At 40.5% G+C, this 14,874-nt stretch overlaps 1 protein-coding gene across 1 annotated transcript in view; it reads left to right on the top strand.

The window, feature by feature from the left end:
* LOC130920486 (calpain-2 catalytic subunit-like) overlaps window positions 1–14,874 on the top strand; it is a 30,545-nt gene that overhangs the window by 15,212 nt on the left and 459 nt on the right. Inside the window, exons 11-18 of the mRNA XM_057843754.1 lie at window positions 1,282–1,293; window positions 1,364–1,575; window positions 1,671–1,707; window positions 4,423–4,488; window positions 4,547–4,604; window positions 4,673–4,737; window positions 7,430–7,498; window positions 7,563–7,641. Of these exons, the coding sequence (XP_057699737.1) occupies window positions 1,282–1,293; window positions 1,364–1,575; window positions 1,671–1,707; window positions 4,423–4,488; window positions 4,547–4,604; window positions 4,673–4,737; window positions 7,430–7,498; window positions 7,563–7,641 (598 nt within the window). The remainder of the gene's footprint in view (window positions 1–1,281; window positions 1,294–1,363; window positions 1,576–1,670; window positions 1,708–4,422; window positions 4,489–4,546; window positions 4,605–4,672; window positions 4,738–7,429; window positions 7,499–7,562; window positions 7,642–14,874) is intronic.

Below are 14,874 nucleotides of genomic sequence, written 5' to 3'. Positions count from 1 at the left end.
GGAATGTCACTAAAGGGCAGCCATGTTGGTTGGGGCGATGAAAGTTCTTTTCATGCTTCTGCCGAGTATTGCTGTCAGTATTGCTGAATATCAATTTATTTGTAGGGGGAAGGCTGCCAGCCCTCCCTCTTCAAACAAATTGGACGTCCACCACTGTCAACAGCAGACAATGAGCAAATAGCAGATGCTTATCTTTTAAAAATCGGTTGAAAAATAAGATAGTTGTGACTTCATGTCAATGCATTGACTTTGATGGGAATGTCACCAACGGGCGGCCATGTTGGTAGGGGCAATGAAAGGTCTTTTCATGCTTCTACTGTCAATTGAAATGAGTTTATTACTATTAGATGTCCCGTCTGTTTGAAGTGGGAGGGTGGGAACGAATGAACGGCTGTTCATTTGCTGCCATCCCTCCCTCTTCAAAAAAAATTGGACGTTCCAGCACTGTCAACAGCAGACATTGTCTAAATTGCAGATGCTAATCTTGAGGCATAAGCTAGTTGTGACTTAATTGACTTTGATGGGAATGTCACCAAAGGGCTGCCATGTTGGTAGGGGCAATGAAAGCTCTTTTCACACTTTTGCCGAGTTTATTACTAGTTTATTACTCGTAGATTACCAATTCATTTGTGGCAGGAGGGCTGTCAGCCCTCCCTCTTCAAACAAATTGGACGTCTAGCACTGTCAACAGCAGACCATGAGTACATAGCAGATGCTAATCTTTTAAAAATCGTTTAAGAAATAAACTAGTTGTGACTTAATATCGATGCATTGACTTTGATGGGAATGTTGCCAAAGAGCGGCCATGTTGGTAGGGGCAATAAAAGCTCTTTTCATGCTTCTGCTTTCAAATGAAATGTGTATATTATTATTAGATGTCCAATCTGTTTGTAGTGGGAGGGTGGGAGCGAATGACCGGCTGTTCATTTGCTGCCAACCCTCCCTCTTCTAACAAACTGGACCTTCCAGCACTGTCAACTGCAGACATTGTGTAAATAGCAGATGCTAATCTTGAGGAACAAGCTAGTTGTAACTTTGATGAGAATGTCACCAAAGGGCAGCCATGTTGGTAGGGGCAATGAAAGCTCTTTTCATGCTTCTGCCGTCAATTGAAATGAGTTAATTACTAGTAGATGTCCAATCCATTGGAAGCGGGAGGGATGGCAGCAATGCCATGGCTTGGACGTCTAGAGCCGTCAATGCTGGCCAATGAGTGCCTTGGAAGGGTTGGAAAAATAAATAAATAAAAATCCTAAGTCATCACTTTTTGTTGCCTTTCAGATTCCCGAGCAGGTGAGCGGCGGGCAGGGAGGCGAGCTGGTGGGCGGCGACGGTAACGGCGGCGGCTTTCTTTGCGCCCCAGTTCCACGGGCGGCAGCAGCTGCACCTGGACAAGAACTTCTTCCTGACGCACGCGCAGACGGCCCGCTCGGAAACTTTCATCAACCTCCGCGAGGTCAGCACCCGCTTCAAGCTGCCGCCGGGCGAGTACCTGGTGGTGCCCTCCACCTTCGAGCCGCACCTCAACGGCGACTTCTGCATACGCGTCTTCTCCGAGAAGCGAAGCCAGACAGTGTAAGCCGGGAGGGGAGGAGCCCGATGGGGGGGCGTCGCTGTCTTCCGGCAAGGGGCGGGGCTTCCTTTCACCCAATCTGTTTTTGCATTTTCAGGCCATTTGACGACCCGGTCACAGCAGACCTCGATGATGTAAGTCATATGTAGATTTATTTGAGGCATTCCGGAGTCCCTTCCTATACATTTTGGGTCACTTCGTGTATATTTTGGGTCTCCTTCTGTTGCTTTTAGGGCATTTCAGGGTCACTTATTGCACATTTGAGTCATTTCCTGCACATTTATGGGCATTCCGGAGTTACTTCCAGTTAAATTTGGATCACTTCCTGTTGATTTTAGGGCATTTCTGGGCCACTTCCTGCACAATTAGGTCACTACCTGCACATTTTGGGGCATTCTGGAGTCACTTCCTGTACATTTTGGATAATTTCCTGTTGATTTTAGGGCATTTATGGGCCACTTCCTGCACATTTGGGTCACTTCCTGCACATTTAGGGGCATTCCGGAGTCACTTCCTGTACACTTTGAAGCATTCTAGGGTCAATTCCTGCACATTTGGATCACTTCCTGTATATTTTGGGGCATTCCTAGGTCACTTCCTGTATATTTTGGGTCACATCCTGCTGGTTTTAGGGCATTTCTGGTTCACTACCTGCACATTTGGGTCACTTCCTGCCTATTTTGGGGCATTCTGGAGTCACTTCCTGTACATTTTGGGTCACTTCCTGCTGGTTTTAGGGCATTTCTGGGTCACTAACTGGACATTTGGGTCACTTCCAGCACATTTTGGAGCATTCCGGAGTCACTTCCTATCCACTTTGGAGCATTCCTGGGTCACTTCCTTCACATTGGGTCACTTCCTGTACATTGTGGGGAATTTTTTGGTCACTTCCTGTACATTTTGGGGAATTCTTGGGTCAATTCCTGCACATTTTGGGGCAAAACAGAGTCACTCTCTGTACGTTCTGGGTCACATCCTGTTGGTTTTAGAGCATTTCTGGGTCACTTCCTGCACATTTGCCTAACTTCCGGCACATTTTGGGGCATTTCAGAGTCACTTCCTGTACATTTTGGGTCACTTCCTGTTGGTTTCAGGGCATTTCTCGGTCACTTCCTGCACATTTTGGGGAGTTTCAGAGTCACTTCCTGTAGATTTGGGGTCACTACCTGCACATCTGGGTAACTTCTGGCACATTTTGGGGCCTTCTTTAGTCACTTCCTGTACTTTTTGCGGCATTCCTGGGTCACTTCCTACACATTTGGGTCACTTCCTACTAGAGGTGTGCAAAATTTCCGATTCTTAGATTATTCGCGATTCGGCCGTGGAAGATTCGAGAATGATTCACAAACATTCAAATTCCGATTATTGAAATATGCCAAGTAAAGCGGAAGTACAACACACTCAGCGCGCCGCGCTGTCAATGAGGAACGGCGCGAGAGTAGCTAAACATCATGCTTCTCCCCGGCCCCTCGGGTAATGCCAATGCTCAACTCACGGCTCTAGCTCAACTCATGCCACGAGATAAAAAAATACAACAACATACCTGACTGCTGCCGAAAAGTTGCTACAAAGTACATCCACATAATGTTACGGTAGATATCATTTATATAGGACTAGATGCAATATAGATTCGGTAGCGTTAGCAGCACACCTACAACTAGCTAGATGCGGGCGTTAGTAAACGGCCGCCATCTTAAAGCAGTACACTTCCCTGCAAGGCTGTTGGAGTGAACCTTCCAAGCAAACCTAATTAACTTTTTATCTAAAATACTCCTAAATTGACTTGAATCTATCTTTAAAATAGTTTTAAAACTTTCACATGTCGAAAGTAGACAAAAGGGAAATTATGGACTAACTGGAGCAATTTTAACAACTTTAACGGTTGATTCACAACATTAAATTAATTGAATGTAGTTTAAAGCTGCTGATACAGAATGGGGACTGGAGTTTTTTATTTAATGTTATTTTTGTATATTTGTTTACTGTTATATGTTAACTTGATACTGAAATAGTAGTGTGGTTTAGCCTGAGAGTATTTTTGAACAATTTTGGAACTCATGTACAAAACTTTTTTAAAAAAAAAAAAAAAGAGAGAAAAAAAAAAGGAGGGGAGTGCATCAATAATTGTTTTATAATCGAATCGGAGCCTCTGAATCGTAATCGAATCGTTAGGTGCCCAAAGATTCCCAGCTCTACTTCCTGCACCTTTTAGGGCAAAACGTAGTCACTTTCTATACATTTTGTGTCACATCCTGTTGGTTTTGGGGCATTAGTGGGTCACTTCCTGCGCATTTGTGTCACTTCCTGCACAATTAGGGGCATTCCAGAGTCACTTCCTGTACATTTTGGATCATTTCCTGTTGATTTTAGGGCATTCCTGGGACACTTCGTGCACATTTTGGGGCTTTCTGGAGTCACATCCTGTACATTTTGGGTCACTTCCTGTTGGTGTCGGGGCATTTATGGCTCACTTCTGTACATTTTGAGATAATTCCTGGGTGACTTCCTGCACATATCCTGTTGGTTTTAGGGCATTTCTGGGTCTAGATTTTGGGCTACTTAGGAGTCACTCCCAGTACTTCATTGGCATTTTGTGCTGTTTTTAGGTCAATTGTAGATCACTTCCTGTACATTTTGGGGCTTTTTCGGTCACTTCCTGTTGATATGAGGTTATTTTTTTTCTCCATTGGAAATTAATGAGGATATTTTTTGTTTCCAAGTTTGAAATGTGAGAATCAGTCCAAGCACGCCCCGCCCAAAAGTGGACAGCAAAAAAAAAAAATTAGGAATATTACGTATCATTAGAAAAACATTTTTGCAGCCGAGCATTAAAGCTTGATCTATTTCAGGAAATTGTTCCGGAGGAGGAGGTGGACGCGTCATTCCGAGGCCTTTTCGCCAAGCTAGCGGGACCTGTAAGTACGCCTCGCCACGCACTCGCTGTAACACAATTGCTAACGCGTGCTACGGTAGGACATGGAGATCTCTGCGGCGGAACTGCGGACCATCCTGAACAAGATTGTTTCGAAACGTGGGTTTCCGCTTGGTCGGTTGACCAAATGACCGACTCCTGACATTTTGTCTCTTTCTGGCTAACAGGAAGTGACATCAAGACCAGCGGCTTCAGCATGGACACGTGCAGAGTCATGGTCAACCTCATGGACGTATCCTTGCTCCCAGGGGTTAATTTGAGCCGGATCTTGCCGGAACAAGATCCGGCACCTCTTGATTTCGGCCTCTCTGTGTTACGGGACTTATTTGGGCAGATCCGGCACCTCTTGTGCATAGAAAATAATAACAATAATAATATAAAAACGTTGGGGGGAAAGAAGGAGAGGTTGATGGCTTTCTCCACTTTATTGTGGCAACAATAAGAAAACAGCTAACTGCCGCCACATTTGACCGTGAACTTTTACTTCTCGCCCGTCTCCCCCTCGCGTCCTACTACTCACAGCTCTCCAGTCCCAACGCCTCTTAAACGGCCCGCGTATAGTGTCTTGTTTTGAGCTTTTTGTTGACAAAGGTATCGAACACACAACGTGCTGACAACATGGAGTTAACAACACGAACACAGTTTGGGGCTCTCTGCTCTCTCACTCCCGCATCACGTGGCATATTGACATATTGACATTGAATTGAATTTATTGTCATTGTCATCATCATCATCATCATCAACATTAAAATCAATGTCACAAGAAAGGAAAGAGAAAAGAAAGAAGGAAATCATCGCGTATGTTGTTTATCCAAAGAAGACGAGAATAGACATGACAAAGGAGACGGGAAAAAAGCAGAAGCTTATCGGGACCCATCCCCTAGCCACCAAGGTCGCACACTCAGCATGCTCTGGATCAGTCCAATGACAGTCTAACACATTTTGTTCAAAAGTCATTATTGCCATGGAGATTTCACGTACAGTAATTAGTATATAGGATCAGTTCATGTCCAAGTAGGTGAAGGGTGTAAGGCCTGGGGAGCCTTGGAGGCTCTCATGTGTTGAATACGCCGTAGATTTCTAGTCAGCGCCCTTTGCCCGGTTTAGGAAATTAGTCATCATCATCGTGACCAAAACAACAGTAACATTGCGTGCACCTCAGGGTGCCTTGAAAATTTTTTTATCTGATTATTACACATAGTTTCCAACATTGCTGTATAAAATAAAGTAATAATCTGCATAAATTAGTTCACAGAACCAGTCTTGTTAATAACGGCGTTACAATATAACGGCGTTACTAACGGCGTTATTTTTTTCAGTAGTGGGTAATCTAATTAATTACTTTTCTCATCTTGGCAACGCCGTTACCGTTACTGAGGACGGAAAGGTATGCGTTACTATGCGTTACTATATTGGTCGAAAAGTCTGAGGGAGACGAACTCACCGAGACGACAGAGCAGGAGTAGGGAGGAGACAAGAAAGTTGTGACGCCGAGCAAACGCGATGCTAGGTAGCTCCAATACTACATGTTGTAGCCGATAGCCTACAAACTACGCCCGCATGTTATGGTAGATATGGTAGACATGGTAGATATCACATGTACTGTATATAGATATAACTAGATGCAAAATGACAGACATGGCACTAAATGCGTTAGTAGACAGCCGCCATCTTAAAGCAGTAGGCTTTTTAGGACGGCTCTGTTGTAGAGAACCTTCCTAGCGAACCTAAGCAACTTTTTATCTAAAATACTTCTAAATCGGCAAAATCTTGACTTGAATCTATCTTTAAATGATGAAAGAGTTTTAAAACTTTCATATGTGGAAAGTAGAGAGAAGGGAACTAATGCAATAATGGGAGCAATTTTAACAACTTTTAACAGTTGATTCAGGGTAAAGGGTAAATTAGGGTAAAGAATTGGGCTCGGACCAATTGTACCAAAAACCTCCACAAAAAACTTCACATAGTGTGGCCAATGTTTATTAATTAATTAATTAATTAATTAATTACTTTTTTTTTGGGGGGGGGGGGGGGGGGGGGGAATCATCACCAATTACTTTGCCAAGTAACTAATTACTCTTACATTCAGGTAATTGAGTTACTAACGCAATTACTTTTTGGGAGAAGTAATTTGTAACTATAATTAATGACTTTTTTTCAGTAAGATTAACAACACTGCACAGAACAAATCCCAAGAATTGCATGTTGTTTATAAAAAAATTAACGTCATTTGAAAGAGTCGGAGATTTGTTGATGCCCTGAAAAGCCGGACCAACAAATCACGCCCGACATAAAAAAAAATAATAATAATAATAATTCTTTAGAAATTTGCGGCATCTGGGAGCAAGCAGCCAGGATCAAAAGGTATTTCAACATGTCAAAAAGACAGTTGCATTTACTGTCTTTTTTCAAATAGTCAGAAAAGCACAAAGAAAAGAAGAAAAGTCCCACAGAATGGCAAGTGAACATTTGCGTTTTGTTTTCAGCACCATTTTCTGCGTATGTTCCGGGACCTGTGCCGGTGTCGTCATCCCTGCGCTCTCATATGTACTTTGCGTTCCGGCACCTTATGATTTACAAATTACGCACCGCTTGCTCTGCGTTGGACAATGAATGACTCAGTTGCTTGTAAAGTCATTGCCATCGTGGCTCGGTCAGTCGCCGATTAACTGCCAATGACGGTGCTAGACGTCCAATCTGTTTGGATAGGGAGGGCTAACAGCACGATAAACTCATAAAGGGCGACAAGAGCTCCTTTTTTCAGAGCATAGCTGGCAGCCATCTTGGGTAGGGCGACCCACGCCTGGAAAGTAGATCTGGAGACGTTATTTCTTAGCTCTCGCCGATACCGATGAAGTCAATTTATTGCCGTAGTATCGGTGCGACGACGGTTCTCGGATAAGATCCTTGACGCGGTGCGGCAGGAGAGCGGCAACGGCAAGTTGGGTCTGTCCGAGTTTGCCACCTTGTGGAAGAAAGTGCAACGCTACCTGGTACTGTGTTTGTTTTTTGCTCGTGAGCACACTCACCTGACCTCTCCTACCCTCCCTGTGACAGTCCATCTACAAGAAGAACGACACGGACAACTCGGGCACCATGAGCACACCCGAGATGAGAGTCGCCTTCAAAGACGCCGGTAGGTCCCGTCACGCTACACGCGAATGCGATCTAGTTTGTTGACGAGAACGGGGGTCAAAACCGGCAGCTCGCATCTGCGTTATTGTTTTTCTTTTTCATGACTCATTTCCAGTAAATTTTCAGCAACTTCCTATTCATTTTGGGCCATTGTAACTCATGACATATAGTGGTATGAAAAAGTATCTGAACCGTTTTGAATTTCTCTCATTTCTTCATAAAATCACCATCAAATGTGATCTTTGTCAAAATCACACAGATGAAAAAACAGTGTCTGCTTTAACTATAACCACCCAAACATTTATAGGTTTTCATATTTTAATTAGGATAGCATGCAAACAATGACAGAAGGGGGAAAACTAAGTGGGTGAACCCACTGCCTAAGGAGACTTAGAAAGCAATTTGAACCAAACAATCGAAGTCAGGTGTGTGCCCAATCACTGTCGAGTGGTTTAAAGCTGCCCTGCCTACTATAAAACACAAATCTGGTAAGAATTGTTTTCATGAGAAGCATTGTCTGATGTGCATCATGGCTCGGTCAAAAGAGCTGTCATCAAGGATTGTTGATTTGTATAAAGCTGGGAAAGGATACAAAACCATCTCTAAACGTCTGGATGTTCATCAATCGACAGTCAGAGAAGTTGTCTACCAATGGCACTGCTGCCTCTCTGCCAAGGAGTGGCTGTCCTCCAAAGATGACACCAAGAGTTCAGCGCAGAATACTCAGAGAGGTAAAAAAATGTACCCGAGAGTGTCTGTTAAAGAAATAATTGGCACAGTCTAATATCTCCGTGCACACATCAACTAAATGTAAAACTACGGCCAAGAATGGTTTTCATGCAAGGACTCCAAGGCTGTCTATAAAAAACTTTGTTGCTCATTTAATGTTTGCAAAAAGGCACTTGGACACTCCACAGAAGTTTTAGCAAAATATCTTGTGGACGGATGAAACCAAAGTTGAATTGTTTTGGAGTAACACACAACGTCATGTGTAGAGGAAAAATGGAACAGCTCACCAACATCATCACCTCATCCCCACCGTGAGGGAGCGTCATGATTTGGGGCTGTTTTGCTACCTCAGGGCCTGGACAACTTGCAATCATTAACGGAAGAATGAATTCAAAAGTTTTGCAGGAAAACCTGAGGCCGTCTGTCAGACAGTTGAAGCTGAAAAGAGGATGGATGCTGCAACAAGACAATGATCCAAAACACAGAAGTAAATCCACTTCAGAATGGTTTCCGAAGAACAAAATACACGTTCTGCAGTGGCCAAGTCAAAGTCCAGACTTGAATCCCATTGAGATGCTGTGGCATAACCTAAAGACAGCCATTCGTGCCAGACATCCCAGGAATCTGACTGAAGTACCGCAGTTTTGTAGAAAAGAATGGGCCAAGATCGATGTGCCAGACTGATCTGCAGCTACAGGAAGCGTCTGGTTGAAGTTATTGCTGCCAAAGGGGGGGCACAAAATATGAAATGTGATGGTTCACTTCTGTCATTGTTTGCATTCTTTCCTCATTATAATATGAAAACTAGGGCTGTCGAACGATTAAAAATTTTAATCGAGTTAATTACAGCTTAAAAATGAATGAATCGTAATTAATCGCAATTCAAACCATCTATAAAATATGCCATATTTTTCTGTGAATTATTGTTGGAATGGAAAGATAAGACACAAGACGGATGTATACATTTAACATACGGTACATAAGTACTGTATTTGTTTATTATAACAATAAATCAACAAGATGGCATTAACATTATTAACATTCTGTTAAAGCGATCCACGGATAGAAAGACTTGTAGTTCTTAAAAGATAAATGTTAGTACAAGTTATAGAAATTTTTTATATTAAAACCCCTCTTAATGTTTTCGTTTTAATAAAATTTGTAAAATTTTCAATCAAAAAATAAACTAGTAGCCTGCAATCGTTGATGTCAAGAATTACACAATGTTCATGGGTGCTGAAGCCCATGAAATCAGTCGCACCCAAGCGCCAGCAGAGGACGACAAAACTCCAAAAAACACAAGTAACAAGTGGACATTCCACTGCTGCTGTCATTTTAATCTGTTTGAGCGGGGCATGTGCGTTAATTGCGTCAAATATTTTAACGTGATTAATTTAAAAAATAATTACCGCCCGTTAACGCGATAATTTTGACAGCCCTAATGAAAACCTATGAATGTTTAGGTGGTTTTAGTTAAAGCCGACACTGTTTTTTCATCTGTGTGATTTTGACAAAGATCAGATCACATTTGATGATTTCATGCAGAAATGTGAGAAATTCCAAAAGGTTCAGATACTTTTTCATACCACTGTATGTATTTATATGCGTGTATACTGTATGTATCTGTATGTTATGTGTACGTATATGTATGTGCGTTTACCTGTCTTCATGTACAGTGGGGAGAACAAGTATTTGATACACTGCCAATGGGAAAACCCATTGGCAGTGTATCAAATACTTGTTCTCCCCACTGTATATGTGTGTACATACTGTGTATGAATGTGTACGTGGAGATGTATGAATGTATATGTTCCTGTATGTATGCGTGTACGTGCGTATATACTGTACGTATCTGTATGTATGTATGTACGTGTACCACTGTACCTATATGTATGCATGTGTACCTGTATGTATGTATGCTTATATACAGTATGTACATGTGTGTGTGTGTATGTACTGTACATCTCTATGTATGTATGTATGTATGTATGTATGTTCGTCTCTGTGTGTGTATATATGTACATGTATGTGCGTACATACTGTACGTCTGTATGTATGTATGTACTAGTATATGTACAGTATGTACTGTATGTGTACCTGTATGTAAGCATGTGTAACTATATGTATGTGTGTATGCAGTATATATAAAACTGAAATATAGTAAGACAGTACAGAGTTGAAAATTGAAATACCTAAAGATGTCCCGATTGATCGGGTCCGATCACGTCATTTTCAAAGTATCGGAATCGGCAAAAAAAAAAAATTTTTCAAATTAATCACGTTAAATAATTAACGCATGCGCTGCATGACCCACTCGTGCATTGTCGCGTTCAATCTATAAAGACGCTGTTTTACTTATAGATAGCACTAAAAGGCAGCGTATAATGAGTAGAGAGAATTTTGACAGCCTTTGGAGCCATTTTTGATGTGGCTAAAGCCTTACAATACTTCTTTCAGCAATTAAAAATATAGTGGGAAGCAATGTGGGGAAGAATGTTAGTAGTTGATCATTTTCTTAACACCCTATGTTCTTTGCCAACGCAGAAAAGATATATCAATTGGTGCCCCTACGCACAGTCATGGTTGCACTTCCCATCATGCATTTGGGCAGAACAGTTAAATGGCTACAGGATCATTTACTGAAAGCTCAACAAATACACTAGATGGCAATATTTAGTCACAATATACAAAGTCACATTCCTTAATAATTACAAGTCTTTCTATCTGTGGATCCCTCTCACAGAAAGAATTTTAATAATGTAAATGCCATCTTGAGGTTTTATTGTCATTATAAACAAATACAGTACTCATGTACTGTATGTTGAATGTATATATTCGTCCGAGTTTTATTCATTTTTTTCTTAATGCATTGCCAAAATGTATATGATCTTGAAAAATTATCGGGAATGATTGGAATTGAATCGGGAGCACAAAAAAAAGCAATCGGATCGGGAAATATCGGGATCGGCAGATACTCAAACTAAAACGATCGGGATGGGATCGGGAGCAAAAAAAACATGATCGGAACAACCCTAGAAATACCTATACATGTATTTATAGAAGAAAAGAAGTCCTTTTACAGGTTCTTTTATTCTCTTAACGAACAGGAGATGACGACACACAATTCAGGAACAGAAGGAAAGCAATAATCACCTAAAATATACACATTTATTAAGGAAAGCGTATTTAAAAGCTGGCCAGCCATGACAAATGTCCACGAGAGCATCACGCAGGTGCCCCAAAAAGATCTGCCTGACCTTCGAGACCATACAGTTTATATTTGCCGTAACAATCAGCAGCTTCCAGATGAAAATAATGGAAAACTACTAGAGGGTAGAGAAGTCGCTGTCCATAACCTTGAGCAAGATTCCTTGTATACAAAACAGTACTGGTCCCAGGCGCTCACAAAGTAGATCAACACAATGTTATGAGATAGTAAATGATTATGTGTGACCATGTGATATGAACAGATATACTGTGTATATATATTTCTGTAAATAAAAGGAAGTATATATCTGCAAAATACAGGGTGTCCCCCAAAAAATGTACACACCATTTTACAGCTAATAACATGACATGTTCATACTTGAATTGCATTTTCATACTTCCAGTAGGATTTGAGAAAGAATGTTCTTTCTTCAATGTTTAGTCTGGCTGCCATCATTGCTTCAATGTGTTTAATCTATACTTTTTTTTGGGACACCCTGTACATATGTATATATATATATATATATATATATGTGACGTGCGGTGAGGTTCATGGTTGGTGAGGCACTGACTCCTTTAGTGTCAGATTTCCAAATATATAAACAAAAAAGGGTAGCTTATTCAATTGGCTACTGGTTATTTCATATCTCATCAGCATTCTTCACAAAACACGCACACACGGTACATATTATCGATACGTAAAAGTAAGAAAATAACATGCATTTGCCCCACACCCTCAATGTGTTGGTCGTCGCAATTCTATAATTCATGCAACATAAATGAGAGTAAAGAGTGGTGTACAAAACCACAGAATTCAATTCTGACCTTTAGTGAAATATTCAGTTGTTTTTAAAACTTTTAATTCTGATACTTTAATCAGTTTATTACAGATTGCTAAACAAAAAGTGTGAAAAGAAAAACAAAGAATATTTTATTTATTTTATTTATTTATTTATTTTTTAAATAAGATTGAAATCAAAACTGTTTGTGGTCTTGCGCCTGTCCTTCACCACAAAAACCGGCGTTAATTTGGAAGGACATAGGTTTGGTCTCAACATTCGTAGGGACGATATAATAGCATAACCTGCCTATAGGTACACTTTTTGCTGGGGACGGGACATTAATAAGACCAAACAGATTAGATGAAGGGGGCAAAGGGCCACATTTCTCATGTATATGAACTTTATTAATTAATAGGCAAAATGATCAATGCAAAATAAATCCTTATCTACTGATAATAACTTTTACGTGCATTGGTTCAGATGATACACTGTTCGATTCAAACCTTTGTTTTCAAAAAATACTAAAGAAACATTTTGAAAACTTCCTGAATAAATGTCTGGTTTTTATTAGCAAACATAAACATAATGAAAATAATTCACTTAATAATGGTAGGGTCAATTCTATCCTTACAACATATGGAACTATTGAAAGATCTAAATTCTCTATATAACTGAACATTATATCATGCAAAAAAAAAGGTAAGGTTGCTTAAAAGTTGGTGGGGACAATTTTAGCATCCTGAAAAGTTGGTAGTGTTATGTCCCTACCGTCCCTATGCAAACCTACGCCCTTTTTGTAAAAGTCCTCCTTATTTTCCTATACTTTAAAAAATCTCTCCGCCTCAATGGAGAGGATTGCTTCAATTAGATCGTTCTGTGTTCTATTTGACAAGCCAGAAAACACAGTGGATGTGTCCAAATGTCTAGCTAACCTTTCATCTTTCTCAGCAAAACCATGTAATCGTTCTACATATATGCCACGTTTAGAAGAGCTTACACGCTCATCGTTACCACGAAATGTTAACTCCTGTTTAGCTAGGATACAGATTGCATTAATGAGGTCTTTCAAACTCCTTCGGTTTTCTTTTACCTTAGCACCGTTGAGCTTTCGCTGTTCGTCAAAGCCAAATCGATCCTTGAGCTTCCAAAAGTTTTTAAAGCAATCAGGCTTTGAATGTGAGTGGTCGAGCTCTCATGTTTGCTGAGGCTTCGTGGTAGTTTTTTAATGTCACAATATATCGTGTTAGTCCAGACATTGGCACAAGTTGAGAAGAAAAGGCAGGGAAAGCAGCAAAGGCGATTTTTCCGAGGACAGCCACATAGCCAGTCTTTTCGGGTGTACCAGTCCGTTTGAAAAGCGAGTTATCTTCTGTCCCGCAGTTTGAAGCGAACCTTTTAGCTCCGGTGTGGTCACTGTGGTGTTAATCGCGTCCACTTTTGACGGAAAGTCCAGTTTCACGTACGCCCCCTTTCAGTGCGGCAGAGTACTATCTGCCGCAGCCTGCGCCTTTTCACTGTGGTTTTATTTCCAATCAGCAAAACTAAATATGTCGCTGACAAACATTAAACTTTAAGGGTTAAAGACATTAGCCAGACTGTGGAAAATCAGGTCAAATAAACGTATCTGGAAACATTATAATGGCGACAACGGCAACCAGCACGCTCCAATTCCATGTATCAACCCAGTTTGTTAGGGATTGCACAATCAGAGGTGAGGCTTTACTCGTTGCTGCCGCACCTCTCGTTTCATATCTTTATTTGAACAGGAAATTGGCAAATTCAGCGATTTTGACTATAAAAAAATGTTTGAAATGAGTCATACATAAAGAGCAATGGACAAATATTAATATAAATTTGATGCTATAATTATTTTTTTGTCATGATGACAGGTGAGGCTGTGCCTCACCTGCCTCCCCTGACCGCACGTCACTGATATATATGAGGGCTGTCAAACGATTAAAATTTTTAATCGAGTTAATTACAGCTTAAAAATTAATTAATCGTAATTAATCGCAATTCAAACCATCTATAAAATATGCCATATTTTTCTGTAAATTATTTTTGGAATGGAAAGACAAGACAAGATGGATATATACATTCAACATATGGTACATAAGGACTGTATTTGTTTATTATAACAATAAATCAACACGATGGCATTAACATTATTAACATTCTGTTAAAGCGATCCATGGATAGAAAGACTTGTAGTTCTTAAAAGAAAAATTTTAGTACAATTTATGGAAATTTTATATTAAAACCCCTCTTAATGTTTTCGTTTTAATGAAATTTGTAAAATTTTCAATCAAATAATAAACTAGTAGCCTGCCATTGTTGATGTCAATAATTACTTACACAATGCTGATGGGTGGTTGAAGCCTATAACATCAGTCGCACCCAAGCGCCAGCAGAGGGCGGCAAAACTCCATATAACACAATTAACAAGTGGTGTTTCACCGTACCGTCATTTAAATCTGTCTGAGCGGGTAATCTGCGTCAATTGCGTCAAATATTTT

This window comes from Corythoichthys intestinalis, chromosome 8 (assembly GCF_030265065.1).
Source record: "Corythoichthys intestinalis isolate RoL2023-P3 chromosome 8, ASM3026506v1, whole genome shotgun sequence".
Taxonomy (NCBI): Eukaryota; Metazoa; Chordata; class Actinopteri; order Syngnathiformes; family Syngnathidae; genus Corythoichthys; species Corythoichthys intestinalis.
Note: the sequence above shows the minus strand (reverse complement) of the source record. Positions and strands in the feature narration are given on the sequence as shown.